This window comes from Epinephelus fuscoguttatus, linkage group LG22 (genome assembly GCF_011397635.1).
Source record: "Epinephelus fuscoguttatus linkage group LG22, E.fuscoguttatus.final_Chr_v1".
NCBI classification, from domain to species: Eukaryota; Metazoa; Chordata; class Actinopteri; order Perciformes; family Serranidae; genus Epinephelus; species Epinephelus fuscoguttatus.
In genome coordinates, this window is record NC_064773.1 from 33404134 (window position 1) to 33423919 (window position 19786).

The 19786-nt window shown below is 40.2% G+C and overlaps 1 protein-coding gene across 1 annotated transcript; it reads right to left on the reverse strand.

Moving 5' to 3' along the window:
- Nucleotides 1-5517: 5517 nt before the first annotated feature.
- pnpla3 (patatin-like phospholipase domain containing 3) lies at nt 5518-18759 on the reverse strand. Its single transcript, XM_049567092.1, has 9 exons — nt 18437-18759; nt 17159-17391; nt 16970-17035; nt 13753-13962; nt 10155-10215; nt 9853-10029; nt 9619-9751; nt 9338-9445; nt 5518-7771 (listed from the first exon to the last, which is right to left on the reverse strand). The coding sequence occupies exons 1-9, from the start codon at nt 18621-18623 to the stop codon at nt 7531-7533; spliced, it is 1416 nt and encodes a 471-aa protein (XP_049423049.1). The 5' UTR covers nt 18624-18759; the 3' UTR covers nt 5518-7530.
- Between the last annotated feature and the right edge of the window lie 1027 nt (nt 18760-19786).

Consider the following 19786-nt stretch of genomic DNA (forward strand, 5'->3'; position numbering starts at 1 on the left):
AAAATCCCCAGAGACAAGCAGTAGAGTAGGATGTTGAATGTTCAGAGAAGGACATATTAGCTAGGAGAGAGCCTGAAGACAACATTATTGACACTCAGTGCAGTGACAAGTAAATTATAGAGCTCTAAAGTTCGAGCCATTTAACACAGATTAAAGGCAGGGTAAACAGAGATTATTTTTCCTTGCACACACACACACACACACACACACACACACACACACACACACACACACACACACACAGTATGTATAGCTAATTAAAAGCATGTACAACACCTATAATATTATAGTTTTATATGTCAATTGAGCTTCATAATGTAAATGAACAGAAGGTTGCTTTATTGTCCCTGAGGGCAGATTCTTTTCCCCAGCGCTGTAAATTATCAGGCAACAGCAAATACACAGCACACAGTAACATATTGGACAACATCACAGTAATGACAGACAGGAGTCCATACTCAGGCCTGTTCAGCAAGTATGAGCAAGGCCTATTATTTAAGGCAGCTATGGCTGTGGGGATCAGACTTCTCCCAAAGCCAGCCCTTCTGCACCTCAGTGCTCTGTACCTGCACCCACAGGGAGGGCAGTGGGCTGAGGTGGTGACTGAGTGTGATGTCCTGTTCTATTGTAGCAATGCGTGTAATAGCCCAGGGGTTGGGTGTGGGGAGACTAGTTGTCCTGGCAGTGTTGGTGATGCGTGTGAGTTTTGCCCTGTTACTAACTAATGACAATGGTACAACAGTAGAAGGAAATGGGGGCCAGTCCTTTAAGCTTGGGGATGGCTAATTAATGTTCGTTTTGTGGAAAATATTGACCAGGTGTTCACTACAAGGGATATGTTATAATTAAAATACTAATCAATAACATTTTTGAGAAAAAAAAAATCTTCATGGTATGTTACTTACATCCCAGTTACTTAATTTGTGTAAAAAAAATATTCACACATTTGTTCTTTTGGGTCTCATTATTACAGAGCATCTTTTGTTAATATTTAAAAAACAAAAAAAAAACAAAAAACAGAAATAGTACATATTTTATGTTGCCCTCGCCAGGGTACATTACTTTGTAGCATTGTTGACAACACCACATAGGGGAATTTCACCCCCAGGAAATTACCGGGAAATTTAAACTCACACAGGTTCTAAATTACTTGAACAGAGGCCCTGGTTCCAACAGCAGGACATTAACACAATATATCTTTTTTAAATGACAAACTGTCTTTAACAGGATAGTTAAGATCTTTTGAAGTGGGGTCTGGCATGGAAACTCAGCAATGCACTGCTTTGGAGGTGTCAGCAACAAAACGTATTTTAACTACACAATGATTTCTGACAGAAAAATGAAGCAGTTATATCACTCTCTTCAAAGCTAGACTCCACTGAGAAAAACAGTAATTTAACATTGCTGAACACAGGAGCTGCTGGTCTGCTGCTGGCTCGATTAGTTAGTTAGTTAGTTAGTTAGTTATTGTTATTGTGTGACTTTGTCATTGAAAAGGGTTAGTTCAGATTCACCAAAGTCACACAATAACAAACTAACTAACTGATGGAGGCAGTGATAGACCAGCAGCTGCTGTGTTCAGCAAGCTAAAGTTACTGTTTTTCTCAATGGAGTCTGGTGGCTTTGACGAGATTATAGATGGGAAACTGAAGTCATTAACGGCTTCCCTGTCAGAACGGGCTAAGCAGTAAAAATGCTATATAGTGTACAGTTAACCTGATATTGATTTTTTTTAGGCAGCTAAAATAAACTGGTTGCGTACAAACCAGCATCTACCGCATATTAACACACTGACTGGTACTCCTTAAAACCTCACTTCAAAATATCCAAACTATCCCTTTGAAATTGGGTCTCACACTTCCCTGCACACCATCAACTAGAAACATAGAAAAGAATAAATAAAGCAACAACACAAACACATGAAAAAATAATAATAACAATAACAATTATAATAATAAATATCCTACACGAAACACAAGACACACAAAAAGACAGAAAAAAAGTTGCAATTAAACAAATCAACAAATTGAAAAGAAACTCAATAAAACTACTTAAACCAACCTCGGATGAAAAAAATGAAGGAGCTCTAGGAACTGCAGCAAACACAGAGGGCCCAAAAAGAGGAGATGCTTGAGTCTACGAGATGCAGAGTGCACTTACCCAAGAGAAGGAGGCGGGGCAAAACAATGAATCCCTCCAACACCACATTCAGGAGCCAAAGAATGCGCCAAATAGAAAAGGAGTTTTAAAAGGAGGAAGCACTTTACCCAGAGCTGGATGATGTGAAAGAGATTATCTGTATCAATCATTTCTTCATGAAGGAGGTGGAAGAGCAGGAGGAGGCAATGCACCACAAGAAGGGAGCCCTCCATAAACAAAAGAGCTTCAGAAAATACTCCAAACAGAAAATGACCAGAGAGAGGGGATGCAAAATAACAATGAAGTCCTCAAAGTAGGCATTCAGGAGCTCAAACAAAGGATCGACATAGTGAAAAACACAGGAGTTGTGTCAAGCCATAGAGGAAGATGTAGATGATGGGCTGTCTGGGTGGGTAATGGAGTAGGTGGGTTGGGGTTGTGAATGCCCACAACACAGGCTGATTAGCTGGCAGGTGTGGAGTAGAGGCGTTTTTTCATGTACGCGCCAGGTGAGCAACTCCACTGGACTAAATTGGCGTCATTTTGGCGTCTGATGTTTAGATTTAGATTATGATAATAATCTGTAAGAATAAGTAAGAGATGAACCCAGAGAAGAAGAGCCCAGAGTAGAAGAAAGCAGTTTCCATGAAGAGATGCAGAGGTGACATGTTTGCATGTTCTACGTATGTCAATATATAATGTAATCATTTAAATTAGCTATCAGTACAATCAATAATAATAATAAATAAAAAGTGTGACATGAGTCAAAACAAATCAGTTTTTTTTTTCACATAACCCAGTATGGGCTGGGATTTGGGGGCATGACTTGTTTTGTGCCCTTTTCAAATATGGATTTGGGCCGGTGTTGAAATGGGTAAAGGCCTTTTACTGTGAACCATTTACAACAGTTTAAACAAATGGTGTAAGGTCTGGCCCATTCCCTCTTCATCAGTCTACACGCCAAGGTTACACAGCATCACCTGTTATTTTTATCCTTGCCTTGAACACCTTACTTGTGTTATATGAGCTGAAAAGAATAAAGTGTAATTAAGGGTCCAATCAGTGACTGCTGCTGGAGATGGACAGTCTTGTCTTTATCCCTGTGGGGCAGATCTGAAGTTATAAAAATACATATGTTACCAAGCCTGGCTTTTGTTATGTCATTTATACCATTTAACTATAAAACAAACAAACAAAAAAACTAATAAACTCACAAAATAGAGGAACACCAGGGCTACCAGCTATTCACCAGTACAACATGGCATATAATTCATGATATTCCCTGCATTGGGTTTATAATGGTGTGAGACATGTTGGTAGTTGGGAAAGGCTTAAGGGAAAAAAAATTCTAAACAAACATAATAAAGTTTTATCTTTACCAGTTTTATAGTACAATCCAAAATTCACTCCCAGAAGGGACATTATACTTTTACAATTCTCGTGCAAAATCCTGTGGTAAAAATTCTACAGAATATGGGAAAGTGATATGGGTATTCCCATAACTCATCACAATGGAACACAGCACTTTAAAGTAGTACTGAACTATGTAATTGTGTCAGGTTTAAGATTTGGCAAATAAGGATAACACACAGGGCTTACGTTACACCCTGATGATACATTATCCAAATTGTCGTATGGCTGTGAAGTAGATGGTGTGCTGATGCACTTTTTGTGGTACTGTTCTCTTGTTAAGCAGTTTTGGTAAGACATTAAATATAATAAATATATTATAAACATGGGCGGCACGGTGGTGTGGTGGTTAGCACTCTCGCCTCACAGTAAGAGGGTTGCCGGTTCGATCCCGGGCGTGGGAGCCCTTCTGTGTGGATTGGTAATTGGTAACTCTAAATTGTCCATAGGTGTGAATGAGAGCGTGAATGGTTGTTTGTCTCTATGTGTCAGCCCTGCGATAGTCTGGCGACCTGTCCAGGGTGTACCCTGCCTCTCGCCCGATGTCAGCTGGGATAGGCTCCAGCCCCCCCGCGACCCTCAAGAGGATGAAGCGGTTAGAAGATGAATGAATGAATGAATGAATGAATGAATATTATAAACATGTCATGCTTCCTTAATATCAAACCATGTCTGGTAAAGTGGCCATTGCACAAACAAAAATTGCCCATGGTATTACAGCACTGGCCTTCCTATCAGTTAAGCAGATAGCTGAACTGTGTCAGCGTGGAGAGCTGGCGTAATGACTTTATGGATTTGCTATCAGCAGGCTGCGCTAACTCTTCAAAATGACGATAGGTCTGATCAACTTGATGGACCCTTGAACATTGTTTAAATCCTGTCTTTAAGAAGCTTGAACAGAATAAAACTATTGTTTTAAAAGTATTGTTTTATTCTGTGTGCCCCCTTGACCTCACCCTTTTTGTTAGTTTGTTTGTTTGTTTGTTTGTTGTTCTCTTTTTTGTTGTAGCCTAAGCTTTAATTTGTTTTGGTCTTTTTTATCACTGTCATTTTTTGTATCAAAGATTATTAATAAGAACGAATACTTTATTAACATTGTTATAAGCTGTCATACATGGTTAAAAACAGAAGTTTTATAAAGCCAAACATTTGCATCATAATGTCATATGAATGTGCTTATAATGTATTATAGACATAACCTCCATAAAAAGGTCAGTGAGTGACAAGTCTCGCCACCAGACAATCAGAGATCTCCGCCTTCTGATAAACAAAGCGTCTAAAGACTGACTTGTGAGTCCAGTGAGTGAACAGCAATTCAGTATAATGATACTTGACCTTATAAGTTATTATAAAATGTTTTATAATGATTATTGTTATGAAGCATTATGACATTTTATAACCACAATTATGAAGTACTATAGGCAGATCATAAATAATATGTTAATAATGCATTGTAGGTGTGGGCATCAGAGACAGTGTTACCAGTACAAGAGGTACCATATGGACTGCTCTTTAATTATCAGAGGAGGTGGGTGGCTGTTTTTTTTCCCCTCTTTATTCTCATTGCACATTGTGGCCAAAGGCTGTCGGTAATTTTAAAATCCAGTGACAATTTCTGTTTTTACAGATTCTAGCTATGATGAATGGTGTAATTTTGGTGATTTTCAAAGAAAACATGCCTTCCTAACCCACCCAGGTTTATCAGGCATGTTTTCCTTAAAAAAATGTGGTAAAATAAATACAAAATACAACCATTTAAAGTTGTGTGCCCCTCCCCTAAGCTAAAAGAAAAAAACATAAGTCCCTCACTAGTACTTCAAACAGTCCCATACCACTTGCCATGAGGTAGAGTTATGTAAAGGGTATTCCTTCAGTGCAGTGTTCTGTTTTCTTTGACTTTGTGGGAAATGTATTATTTGCCTTGTGGCCATCCAAGTTGTTGCTGTGTCAGCAAATAAACAAACAAAATAAGATTTCAAATGGTTTAATCTTAAAAGAATATCACAGTAAAATAAAACACCTTTACATTCAAGTGAGAAATGACTGAAACAAATTAACAACTTGAAGGTTAGACCATGTGCACTGATAACACTGATATTACAATAACACTGGTTGAACAATCTTTGTTAGCACAGTCAGCATCAGTGTTTCATTTGGCAATTGAGGTCCTAACAGTGACCTCTATGGAGGATCTGTTCTTGTGTCCTTCATGGAGGTCTTGCTGTTTTACACACAGAAAACAGACTATATTAACCTGCAATTAAGTATTGGTCAGTAATGTTAGTGACCAGTGAGTAAAGCGACTTGTCTTTTTTTAGTAGATATGTCTTGATATTTAGAGTTGTGTGATGCTGTACACTATCTGGTCTTTGACATCATCGTGGTAAAAAGACACTTTAGTTTATTACAACTTTTTGGCCATCAATTCTGCAGTTGTGGAAACATCTTGTCACTAAAGTATTTTGTTTGTTTGGATTTTTTATATAACTTACTTGTTTAGATGTTATTAAAGCTTGAAGTTATGCATGTAACTATCGTTGGTGTCACCACAGCTGGTGAGTCAAAAATGCAACTGTAGCAAGTATCTCATTAACAGCATAGAATTGCGATATTTTTGTGTGGCAATATCATATTGCCACATAGTGCCAAGTATCATTTTTTTAATTATATAAATTATTAATCTTACAAATACAAATTAAACCTCAGGTAGCCTACAAGAATAATATAATCAATTGCTTTTTCAGTCCACTAGATACATTTTGCTGCTGCAAAAAATGACTGAAGTGAGATGAACAGACTGAAAACTTTATCTTATTAGGTAAAACAGATGTTGATAAAAGTTTTCGTTCGGGAAAATAATTTACAGTTGAAAAAGGTAATAAATCGCCATATATTTTATTGCAATACTCAGTATATTGCAACATATTTAAAATTGTAATAATGTTGTATTGTGACTTAAGTATTGTGACAATATCATACCGTGGATCTTCTGGTGATTCCCACCCCTACTTTACAACACGTAAAACATTCACCGATTTACACACACATTTATACACTGGTGGCTGAGGCTATATTATTCAAGGTGCCACCTGCTACTCAGTTAAAATGCAGGGTTGAGTATCAACCACATGCGGACTGGAGGAGCCAGGATAAAACGGTCAATCTTCAGGTTAGCAGGCAACCTGCTCTACCTCCTGAGCCACAGCCACACCAAGCTAGGTTGGAAAATCCTAATAAGTGTCCAAAATTTTGGATGGGATGCTTTGGATAAAATAAGAAACTCAGCATTCAGAGGAGGGATTAAAGTAAATAAAAGAGTGCTCCTAGGGGCAGGGGAGATGCGGCAAGCTCACTTGCAGGTATACCTTATGAGCTTATGTCAAGAGTTTTTATCCAATTACCCTCATGGCCAGAGAGGGGAGACAAAAGTTCCACACTCCAGCTTTAAAATGTTAAGAAATGAGGCCCGCAAACCTCCAGTATGGCCATCAGAAAATGCATCATGTCACCTTAAAGTCGTCATATGGCGCTTGGAGATATCTCACAACTGTGAAAACAAACAGACATGATCTAAAGGACAAACAGATAGATAGCGTTACTCCTGTAGACACAAATGAATCGACTGAATTAAGTATATTGGAATGTGGAATTAATGCTACTTTCGAGTACATGTTAAACAGGTAGGCGTGGTTGTAGTTAGACTGTAAAACTAGACACATTTCTGTGCTGTACATCAAAACAGGTCATACACACACATCCATGATCCTGAGTAAGCTGCGACTCTGTCTTCCAGAGCACTCATTAAAATATAATATACTTGGTGCTGCCTGGAGTGTTCAGATTCAGACATAAAAATATGTGTTTCCTTAAAACATTTAGACACCATTGCTTATTGGTTTCAAATGTTTACCACTTATCAAACCACCCACTCCAGAGTGGATATTTGACCACAGAGTTAAAGTTCACATCCTGGGAATCGTTTTACTGTTGTGCAGGGCTGAAAGGTTCATCCTGTGAGCCAACAAAGAAGCAGACTTGTTGTGGTGAGGAGGGGATGACGTGAGAATGATGGTGGGACAAGGAGGAGGAAGATTTGGGGATCTCCCAGTAGCTGCCGTGCAGGTCCAGGGAGGAGAGAACAGGCAGGGTGTTTCTGTGCATGGATTTATCACACTCTGAGGGTAGAGGTGGTGTGCTTGTGCATTTCCTCAGGCACGGCTCACTGTAAAGTTGATTACATAGAGTTAGTTTCACTTATTTTAAAAACAATTTGTGCATAGGATAATAGGCAACAAAGTTCAAAAGCACACACATTCTTTGATGTAATGTGTGAAAGTTTATGAGAGGTGAAAGTACCAAAAATGAATTGACAGCTAGAATTACCGCCCCATGGTTGTATGCCTCCGCACAGTCAAGTTTCTCTTGCAGTTTACATCCATGTCACAGAAGATCTGGTGTTGAATAATAGCCATGAAAGTGTTTTGCAGAGCAGTATGATGTCACAGTGAAGTTGACCTTTGACTCTTTGCATAAAAAATGTCTTCACTTCATTATTTTATCCTAGTGGACATTTGTGTGAAGTCTTGTAGTAATTATCATATGAATTATGAGTTATGACCAAAAAGATATTTTGTGAGGTCACACTGACCTTAACCTTTGACCTTCTACCGCAAAATTCGAGTCTGTCCATCTCGCCATCCAATTCTTGTGAACACAATATCCCAAGAATGTCCACTTGGACTCAACAATGTAGTGATTAGTCTTTGGTGGTCATAGGTCAAAGGTCAAGGTCACTGTGACCTTGTCTGTCTCATTCTTGTGACCACAATATCTCAAAAACGTCCTGAGGGAATTTCTTTAAATTAGGCACAAAGGTTGACTTGGACTCAAGGATGGACTGATTGGATTTTGGTGGTCAAAGGTCGTTGTGACCTTGTCTGTCTCATTTTTGTTAATGCAACACTTCAAGAACAGTGAGAGGCAATTTCTTCAAATTTGGCACAAATGTTCTCTTGGAGGAAACAATTAACTGATTGGATTTCAATTATCAAAGGTCAAGCACAGTGTGACCTTGCATCTGTCTCATTCTTATGAACACAATATCTCAAGAACACCCTGAGGGAATTTCTTTAAATTTCACACAAATGTCCACTTTGACTGAAGAATAAACTGATTAGAATTTTGTGGTAGAAAGTAAAAGGTCAAGGTCAGTATGACCACACAAAATATGTTTTGGCCATAACTCAAGAATTCAGCGGCTAATTATGACAAAACTTCACACAAATGTCTAATAGGATAAAATAATAAAATGATGGCATTTTATATCCAAAAAGTCAAAGGTCAACTTCACTGTGACATCATAATGATCTGCATAAGATGCTTTTCTGGCCATTATTCAATGTCATATCTTAGGAACAGAAGAGGAGACATTTGGTCAGATACTGAATTAGTGACACTAATCTTAGGTGCCCACCTTGAAACTGTGCTGATTGTATAGATCTTCTATGCTGTTGGGGGGGAAGACATGTGTGAAGCATCTATGTTTTCACAGACATGGATGTAAACTGTAAGAGAAACGTGACTGGTGCGGGGAGGCATACAAGCGGGGGGCAGTAAGTTTTTTAGTAATGTGATTTTTCTTTACTTTCTGAGATCTTTTATTGGATGTATTCTTTTAGTGATTTTCTGATTTTTTCATATACAACCTTCTTGGTTTGTAATTTGCAGGTGTATAACTGTATGACTAAACTAAAACACTGTATTACACTGTATGAAAATCATCTGTCACCTCATGGAGCTGGTTGGTGCTCCTTTCCAGGCCTGTTGGTACATGCCACCTGCAACCCCAAATAGCCAGCGCATATCAGCTGGCACCTCTGGGATCCATTCCACAAACCTGGAGCAGAAACATTATATCAACAGGCACTGAACTGATATTGAACATGGAAACTGATAGCTTGGTCATGGACCTCACTTTTTCTTCAAGATGAGTGAAAATGAGATTGAAATGCAGAATTCTTTTGGTTAAAGGTGAGATATTATAATGTTCAGAATCAGATCTATACTGACCTCTGGGCCACTGAGTAGGCCGACTGTACAGGAAGTGTGTATGGCATGAGCATGTAGGAGGCCACTCTCACTGGCAGCATCTCGGAAATCTTGGCAATCAGGCCAGGTTTGTCTTGGCAGGCCTCACAGAACACTGAAGGACACACAGACAACAGTCAACCACACACCACTTTACAGGGGCCTTACAAAACGTATTGCATTACTAAAAACCAACAGTCTGGGATGACACCACACCTTTTTTGATAGGCGTAGGCAGAGCAATCTGCTCATCCAGCCACCAGTGCTGTTTCCGTAGTAGGTGGAGCCTACGGAGCACCCACTCTTTGGTGGTTTCTGTATGCTTGCAGCAGCAGGTGGGCGTGCTCTCTGGAGGGGCAAGGCCTGAGGTCGGATGCTCCAGCATCAGCAGGTCTGGCACCACAAAACATGACATCATTAACACTGTCCAAAGGTTAAACTAGAGGCTAATAGGGATGCATCATACCTAGGTAAGCTTATTTGATATCACCATGGTAACACAGTAGTAGAGTACTCACTGTTCTCTTCAAGGAAACGTAGAGCATCCTTATAACCACTCTGACACATCTCAGCCAGAACCTGTGGAGGAAGACAGGACATCTAATAGTCAGTCATTCTCATGAATGCGATATCTCAAGAACACACAACACACAATCAGTTTTCTTTGACATCACTGTCATAATTCACTTCATAATATCACACAACAGGTGACGGTGAATTTCTCTTGATTTCTTTGGTTGATTTGTTTTTATTTAGGCATTTTGAATTTTCCATACCCTACTGAATTTACAAATATAAGATTGGTGTGAAATTTCTCACCTAGCTCTCTGCAAAAAAGCAAACAAATTTCCAAAATGTAAAAAATTTCATTCAAGAAAGACTTCGCAAGTAGTGTCATAAAAAGAGAGCTCTGACATCATTAGAGGTGATCACAGCCAACCCACTGGCTGGACTGATAGGGACAGGTCACCACGGGTCAAAATACACTGAGTCCTCTGTATTATTTGACATTCAAATTCTGTGTTCCTATGCACTGCCATGTGTGTGTGTTTGTAGTGACAAGTTGACACAGAGTTACCGCTTGCAGGCTTGTTTGTCATGTGGCATGGTACAGAGAGGTAATTCCTCCCTCTAGGAATGTGGTAGGAACACACCTCCCCTGTCACACAGACTAATGCACCCAATTACATAACTAGAAGCCAGACGACATAACACACACGTGAGGAGAGCGGAGAGTAGCCAGGCTGTATAACAATAACACAGCTCTACCCCAACAGGGGGTCGATTAAGAAAGTGGAGGGGAAAGCAAAACCTCATGGAGTCAAGGCATAAAAAAGCTTATTTCTTGTGTGCCTTAAAGGTACTTTATCCATTTGTGACAGTGAAGTATACATCTTTAAACTGTCAGCGAGCCACTTCAGTTTCAGTGTGGAGATACTTTGGCCAATCCTTGCATGCTGGTCATAAAACAGACAAACTGATGTAGTAATTTCAATTCTATAAAAGAATACCTTTCTTGAGTTTGCTAAAATTAGCTTACATTAGCTACTATAAGCTTATGGTCATACCAGACCAAGTATGGTAAATGGATTGTATTTATATAGTGCTTTTCTAGTCTTAGCAACCACTCAAAGCCCTTTGCAACACAGGCACCACACACACACACACACACACACACACACATTTATACACTGGTGGCCAAGGTTCAGTGGTGTAGTGGAGGGTATACCTAGGTATATGGGGTATACCTTTCTCTTTTTCTGGCTATTTACAGTATACCCACCTAACAGCCACAACAACAGCATCAACTACCACTACACCACTGACGAGGCTACTATACAAGGTGATCAGTAGATCAAGCAGCAACCTCTGGGGCTGAAAAATGAAACCAAATTTGAATTGCCAAAACCTGCAGTTCCTCTAAAGGCCACTAGAGGTTGGCTCAAAGAGTGAGTCAATCCCCACAGACCTCCATGTTAAAATGCCCAACTTTATAGCAGAAATATATAGCCTGGTACAAAAAACAGTTTTGGTCTCTATTAGGGATGCACCGAATATTCGGTAACCGAATATATTCGGCTGAATATTGCAAAAAAACACACATTCGGTATTCGGTGGAATAAGTTAAAAGCAAGGCCGAATAATAGCGGCGTGTTTTGATAACGCAATCAAGCAGCGTGCTGTAACGGGCGGATTAAAATGTTGGCAGTGTGGCGATCCCTCCCTCACTGCACTCGCAATTGCGACTAAAAATACTTTTGAGCGAGCAAAACAGGCTTAAATCATTCAACACGCTGTGCGAGCAGCCTACAGATTTCAACCAGCAGCAGAAATGAAAGGCGAATCCCACCAATTTTGGGTTGAATGGGGGTCACAGACACAGACAGTAATGTATTTCTGTCAAATACGGCGGCCATCGGCTTTCCGGTGACGGAGAAGTCGGCTCCCATAATATCCTCTTCTTGGCGTGTGGACTGCCCAGAAGTACCTGAACAGCCGAGCCAGCTGAACACAGGTATGTGACGTGTCAGAGGAGAAATGAGCCGTTCACGGCCCACAAACCTCACTGCACTTTAGGGACTGTTCTTTACTTATGAAGGGGGGTGGGTGGCTGGATGATTTTTATTTTATTTATTTATTTTATTTTGATCCCCCCCATGTTCATCACTCATTGATGCTGTTTTTGAAGTATGAATAAGTCAATAAGTAATTTATTCCATTGAAATATCATTGATGTAGCCTATAATAGAAAAGTGATTTATCTTTTTATAAATGACAAAAGGCACATCTGCCTCTTTTTCGCTGTGGTATCGTGATACTACTCAGAACCATATTTTCATTGGTCTCGTACAGTGGGATCCAATTTTGGTACCGTGACAACACTATCATCTGGAAGGGGTTCATCTGCAAAAACTAATGAAAAACTAAACAATGATATTCGGTTTTCGGTACTCGGTATTCTGCCAAGCGTTTAATATTATTCGGCTTCGGCTTCAGCCACAAATTTTCATTTCGGTGCATCCCTAGTCTCTATAGCTAATCTCAACATTCATGGCAACTATACAGAGGGTGATTTTTATGTAACTCACTCATTTACATTTTATTAAAGCTTAAAGTTATTCACAATTAAGGGTGTGGGCATTTGGAGTGACTGATTAGTGCTGTCTGTTGACAGGTGGCTACCATGGTAACAACACTGGTTAGGTAACATAACCTGAGCATAACCACAGATTCCAATGTATAGGCGTAGCCATAGCTGTCACCACCTTAGTGCGTTTTCTGTTCATGAAAATTAATTATAACATTTTGGTGTCTAAAGAAGTCTTGTTCAGTGTTTGGTTGTACTAAAAGACCTTCGAAGGAGTTGGACATTCAGTTACTTTTCCGTTAAGTACATTTTGTTTTAATGGATTAAGCCTGCATTTGGTGGCAAAAATTAGCATTAGCATTAGTATTATCACAGTTAACCATAGCTATAAATGTACAATGCTAGCTAAGCTAGCAACTAGTGTTAGGGCTATCTCCACCCTCTCATCTTAATATGGTCACTTCTGGCTCCAGAAACCAAGATGGCCATGGCCAAAATGCCATAGTCCAGCCTTCAAAACCAGAGACCTGGATACAGCATTTAAGGTGAGATCCTGTTCATTTCTATGAATGTTGTTCAGTGGTGCATGAAGCCAAAAAAAAAAAAAGCTTGATTTCTGCAGTTTGAAATACCTAGATGATTGGAGCTGCTCTCGCATCATTGGGCCCATAGAGCAAGCGCACTTGACACCAGCTCACCCAGCTCCTTCTGGTTTAGTGCTCTGCTAGCTTAAATGAATATAAAATGATTTTTTCGTACAGCTCTTTTAGACTTTCCAAATGTTGTCAGACTGAATGGATCAGACTGAAGGGGCCAGGGACTTAACCATCTATCTTCCGACACATAAACAACATCTCTACTTCCTGATCTACAGATGCCCCACTGGCTGTAGCAAAAAGTACACTTACCATTTTGCATCATATTTTTTGTTATTGTCTTGTCTATTATTTTTTTTAACTTTATTAAATGCACCTTATACACCATCTGACAAAAGCAGGGTGTCCCTCTAACGCTGAGGCATTCCCTACCTTTGGTTCTGGTGGAAACAGGGCCCTGCTGAGGCGGTACAGGTTCCCCAGGTTCATCTGGATGCTTGTGTTGGTGAAGCGCAGCTCGTGGAAGCTGGTGGAGTTGTCGCGGGGACAGATGTCACTTTCACCAGAGAAAGGCGAGATAGTGATGGTGTTCTTCAGCTCTGACTGTGGCAGGTTGTCACTGATCCCGCCATCCACGTAGCGCTAAAGAAAAGACAGAAATATTTACATCAAGAGTTGAAGTACTTTAAACTTTGACGACAGAGTAGATTGCAATATCCTTTACAGAAGGAGTCCCATTGAAACCCATGGGATGTTTCTCCCGGCTACTGTACCATAATAATGGTACTTGTGCCCTGCAATTGTTCTGACCTTACATCCTAAAGACACTTTAGCAATTGACCTATCAGTCACGTCTCTGCAACATTAACATCTTTGCGTAATGAAATGCTCTAGTTCCATTTCAGATTCAACCTCTGGAACCTTGGAAAACGAAGGGAGGGTATTCATCATTTGAAGCGCTTAAAATGCCACAGAGAAAGGATTAACCTTATTCCAAGTGCCAGTTGTGAAATCCCATTCAGTTTGGCAGAGATGGTGCCAGCAGTCCAAATGAGTGAAAAATGTGGTATCTGTGTTACAACCTCACTGCCAGCTTGACAGAATATAGGTCAGTGAGGAAATGGAGGTCAGGATGCATCAATGTGCATACAGAGTCATAGAAGTGTGGATTTTGACACTTTAACATATACGGAGCAAAAATTTAAACACAGCACTTTTGATTTTGCTCCCATTTTTAACAGGTTTAAGTTAAAGATTTAAGGCTTTTTTAATACATTCAGTCCTCTCAAATTTTGGTCACAAATTTGTTAAAATCCATATTAGTGAGCACTTCTCCTACACCAAGATAATCCACTCAGCTGACACATGGCATATCAAGATGCTGCTTAAATAGCATTTTTACGACACAGGTGTGCCTTGGGATGGTCACAATAAAAGGCCACTCTAAAATGTGCAGTTTGACCATACAACATAATGCCACAGATGTTGCAAGTTTTGAGGGAGTATGCCATTGGCATGCTGACTGCAGGAGTATCATTTCAAAGTGATTCAGGCTTCTGCTGCACACAATGATTTGTCAAAACTTACGTTAGACATCTCAATCATCCAAACAGCAGCACAAGACATAAGGGTAGCCTAACTGCGACGTCCTGTTGGGGGCTTTCAAAATAAAATAATCTCTGCACTCCAGCGAGCCAGTTATAAAGTGTAAAACTTTCACAGTACAGCAGGGAATACAATAGCCTATTAACTGCACAAAACAATATGAAATGACTGGATAACTTATCTAAGACAGTGACAGCCCAGCAATTGCTAGGTGATAAGGTAAACGTTCATATTTCTGCTACCAATTGAAAAGAAGTACAGGCATCTGGCCAATCATCACTGTGTTCTACTCAGTTTTTTCTGTTTACAGACATAGGGTTGGATTTCGAAATGTGAAGAGGAAAAAACAGAATCTGGTTTTATTTGGAACTCTGACATTCTAAATTACAAATACATTTCAACAAAAAAATGGATATTTTGTGTGCCGAGAAAGAATAGTCATTTTCCGCAACGCTCGCTCAAAAAAGAAAACAATCCCAGGAAAACCATAACATGTGGCAACCCTACAGGTGCTTAATGGAGCGTCTCAGACAGAGTGAATACAGGTGTTCCAACACAGACAGTGTGAGGAAAATAAAGTGTTTTTGACCATTATGGCATGTAAGCATGTTCTAGTAGAAACCTTAATACAAGTATGAACCTGTCCCTTTAAATTTTATCTATCAAATGCCTACAAATGTTTGATTTTTAATAAATACACCACTAGCTATTCTCCAAATTACTAGTTGTCCACAGGGTGTCATGCCTCAAGTTAATGCACACTCATGCAAGGAACTGGTGAGTCACATGAAACTGGGCTCTGAGCCAGCAGCAGTCAGGCAGCAGAAAGTACACAATGTACAGAATCCACAAATATAGCCTGCAGACAGAATGTGTGCATACAGACAGCTGCGTGTTTACACTTTGACTGAAAGCTAGCTTCAAGTTGTAGGACAGACTGTGTTCCCTGTGGTGTTTTGACATGGAACTCTGGCACAAAGACTGGGACAACAGGCAGTATTCAGGGTGAAATGTACCAAGATGTCCACAGAGACAGTGTTTGTCAGGGATGTCCTATTTTACCACAGAGATTTACTCTGTGACTGGAGCTTCTCTGTCTGGTCCTAACACAAAAAACTCATCATATAATTTGAATCGATTTATATTTACTGTAAATAATATGCACTGAGCTGATGTCATTCGCTTGAGTACTTTTATATGTATGGATTGTGAATCACTTGACCTTTGTATTTTATTATTACTACATAACGTCATCTGAATCTAATCTGACTGACTTAGTTATGCTTGTGTACCAGCTGGCAATAGGGCAGAGGGAGTAGGTCTGATTAGTGCTGCCTGTTAACAGTGGCACACACACACACACACACACACACACACACACACACACACACAGTAACCCCAGCTCTATCTGTCCCAATTAGATCACTGTCAAAGTCCAATAGCAGCTGATAAGTCCAAGTGAAGGCATCACTGGTATCAAACCAGGACTTACAGCTAAATCGATTATAAGTTCTCTTTCTAAACATGCAAGCCACCCAGACTGATTGATTTATAAAGGAAACTAAAATTATCTCATAGCAGCCTCGTGGCTTGACCTATATTTTCCTGTTGCTTTTTTCCTGTGCAGTATTCCTATAGTCCTATTTTTAGGTTTTAATAGAACACTGTCATGTAATAGAACGCTTTTGGATCACAGATGCACCCAAAGGCAATTCAAATGATCTTCAAATTTTATTTTTCAAATTTTAATATGTTTCTAAATTCAGGATCATGATGATTATCCACTCTCATGTTTGACTCTCTTTTCAACTTTGCTTGTTGCTACGCGAAAAAACTGTGATCTTTCTTTGTCAATGAAACTTCCTTCTACACTGAACAAAAATTTTAACACTTTTGTTTTTGCTCAGAAAAAAACTTTGGAGGCAGTAACTATTCTGGGAGAAGAAAGAGAGTGAAATACAATTTTGTACAAATTACTGTGAATCCCAAAAGGAGACTTTAAAGCTCAACGTTGTTGAATAGCAACTCAGCTGCAGACACCTACCACTCCTCTGAAGGATGGAGGGATCAGCCCGCAGTAGATGGGAATGAAACAGCTACAGATCAGCGCCTGTGGAAAAAGTGCAGGGTTAAACCAGAGAAAATCAATTTCCTGTGCTTACAATACTGTGACGGATGCCCCAGAAGAGGCTTCTCCAGAATTAAAAATAACAATGTCACAGATTTCCCGCACCTGTATGAGTTCCTCTTTGGAGCTAAACTCTGACACCAGCACGTTCTCCCCATCAGACACTCTGGTCAATGAAACACACAGCCGCCCCGAGGCGAGGATGTGTGCGTCAGAAGGAAGGTCACGATTCAGGCCAGTCTTGATCACCTTGACCAGGTTGAAGGTAGGGTGAAGGGGGCCCAGGTTCCTCTTCCTGGCCTCTTTTGCCACCTCGATCACATCTTCACAACATTTAGCTAAAAATGAGAAGAAAACACAGTTTAGGCTGAGGAGATGGGACTTGAAGCTACACTCCTGATTTGAAGATTCCCTGTGATCAATCGGCTGCAACTTGGAAAACACACTTTCAAGATTCAGCCTGCTATTGGATCAATATTCACTAAAGCTACCAGGAGTCAGTGACCACCAGTAACCTCAGTGAGCCCTCTCCTGAGTACTCAGCCCATGCTGAGGTCATTGCAGCCTCCTGTTGGTCGACACGTGTTTACTGATATCAGCCTTTATTGCTTTTTCATGGGAGAGAAAGAGAGGCTCTGACTCACACTGTCCACAGTGAAAACAGAGCCCTCTTGTGATCCTGTTTTTCTGTGTACAGTATATTGCCCGAGATGCATTCTCACATAAAATCATTTAAGTGTAAAAAGTTTCTAATGACCTTATCTATATGTTTTTTCCCAAACTGCTTGTCTGCTTTTTATTATGTTGTCTCTTGTATCTAAAGGGCTGACAACAAATTTCCACCCTGGTGGATAATAAAGATGGTTGTTATTGTTATAATTGTTATTATTCTTATTATTATAGGTCTACTAATAATAGGTTAATAACAATAATAATAAAAATAACTAGAAAAGGCATCAGATGCTGAAAGTGCGTGTGGATGCTGACAGCTGAAACGCATTGCTGAAAATGCAGAAATATAAAACAAATTGGCTGAGATATAAAAGCTCAAATGCACTGACTACACTGCTGAAAAACCTGGAAACTACAAGACAAGAAGTCGAAAAACGCTTAATATACTTGGAAGAAAAATGCTGAATTCAAGCGGAAATGTCCTTAAAGAGCTGAACATGAGTCTGTAGCTGAAAGTATGCAGAAGTAGTTTAATGCCAAAAAACGTACGGAAGGTAAATTAAGCACCAGAATAACGATTTGCAGAATAGTAGCCTAATTAATTATTCAAAATAATACCAATTATACAGGACTTAAGTTGTCCTCCATATCCTGCCTCAAATGTATCCTACATAGAACTCCAGGCTACCGAGCCACAGCGGTGTTTCTTACTTATTGAAGCCTGGCTGGCGAGCACCGCGGCGGTCAGAGCACCGGCAGAGGCTCCGTACAGCTTGGTGGCCCCTTTCAGCAGGTAGGGCGCTTTCTCCAGCAGACAGCTGGCAACCCCGATGTGGTAAATTCCCAAAAACCCGCACCCGGCGAATGACAAGTTCCAGCCGCCGTTTAGGTCGAACATGGTGGTGCATACCCCGGTTGGGGAGCCCTGAGAGCGGCCTGATCACCGAGTGCGCAGCGGCAGACGGGGAGTAGCACAACTGTCACCAGTGCTCGGTGAACAGGAGCTAACTGAGTTATTCAACAGGTCAACAACTGGATCCATAGAGGGAAGTAGAGGGAGGAAGCACTGAGAATGATGCCTTCAGGTGCTGTCGGAACTACCACAACATTGATGTGAGCGGTTCAGCAGCGCGTCTATCCAATTCCTTTCACTTATTTTCTCTTAAGGGATTTATTTATATGATATAAATAGCAGAACATGTAGGCCTACCAAAAAATCCTTACTGCAATTTTACTGTTCACATGCACATGCTTATATTTTTGTGCTAAGCCATCAAGATTGACCCCTTTGGATTTTTAAAAACTGTTATTTATTCATTATCCAACGTTGACGCTTTCGGGTGAGGCGGAACGTGAGGCCCCGTGAAGTCACCGAGGGACAGTAAAGGCAACATAATTTTCAAGAGCATGATTGGACTAATGGACGTCTATCAATTTCTCTTTCGACATAACAGCCAATCAACTGCAAGTGGGACAGACAACACGCAAGGGACTTTACAATCCCCTTAAAAACAGAAGCGAAACCACAAATGCTCCCCCTGCTTCTGTGCTCTTCCGTGACAGTTATTACTCATGCCTGTTAAATAATTCTGTGGTGACTGTAGGCCGTACATAATGGTGATAGAGCACACTCTCCTTTTCACTGCTGTGTGTTTACATGACATCAGGACCTTTCAAAAGACAGAGAATCTTATAGGCCTAGATTTGGGTTAGTTCTTACCTTTTGTGCTGTTTATCAGTCTAGATAGTTTTGGTGTGAGTTGCCAAATGTTGGAGATATTGGCTGTAGAGATGTCTGCCTTCTCACTGATACAAGGCTGTAATCACCTCTTCAGTACTGGGGGGGGGGGGTACCATTTACCTTGCCACCCTCTGTGACCCAGTCATCCAGGGGAGTCTGGGGGAAATTTCCCTTCATGAGAATTTTTTTGAAACTTAACAGCTTATCTGAACATTTAGGAGCATTTTGACACAAAAATCTTTGATCAGTCATTCCCAAAGTTTTGATGACTGAGTGTCATTTTAGCAGGCAGAGTATGATTGAGGGCTGCACTGCAAAAG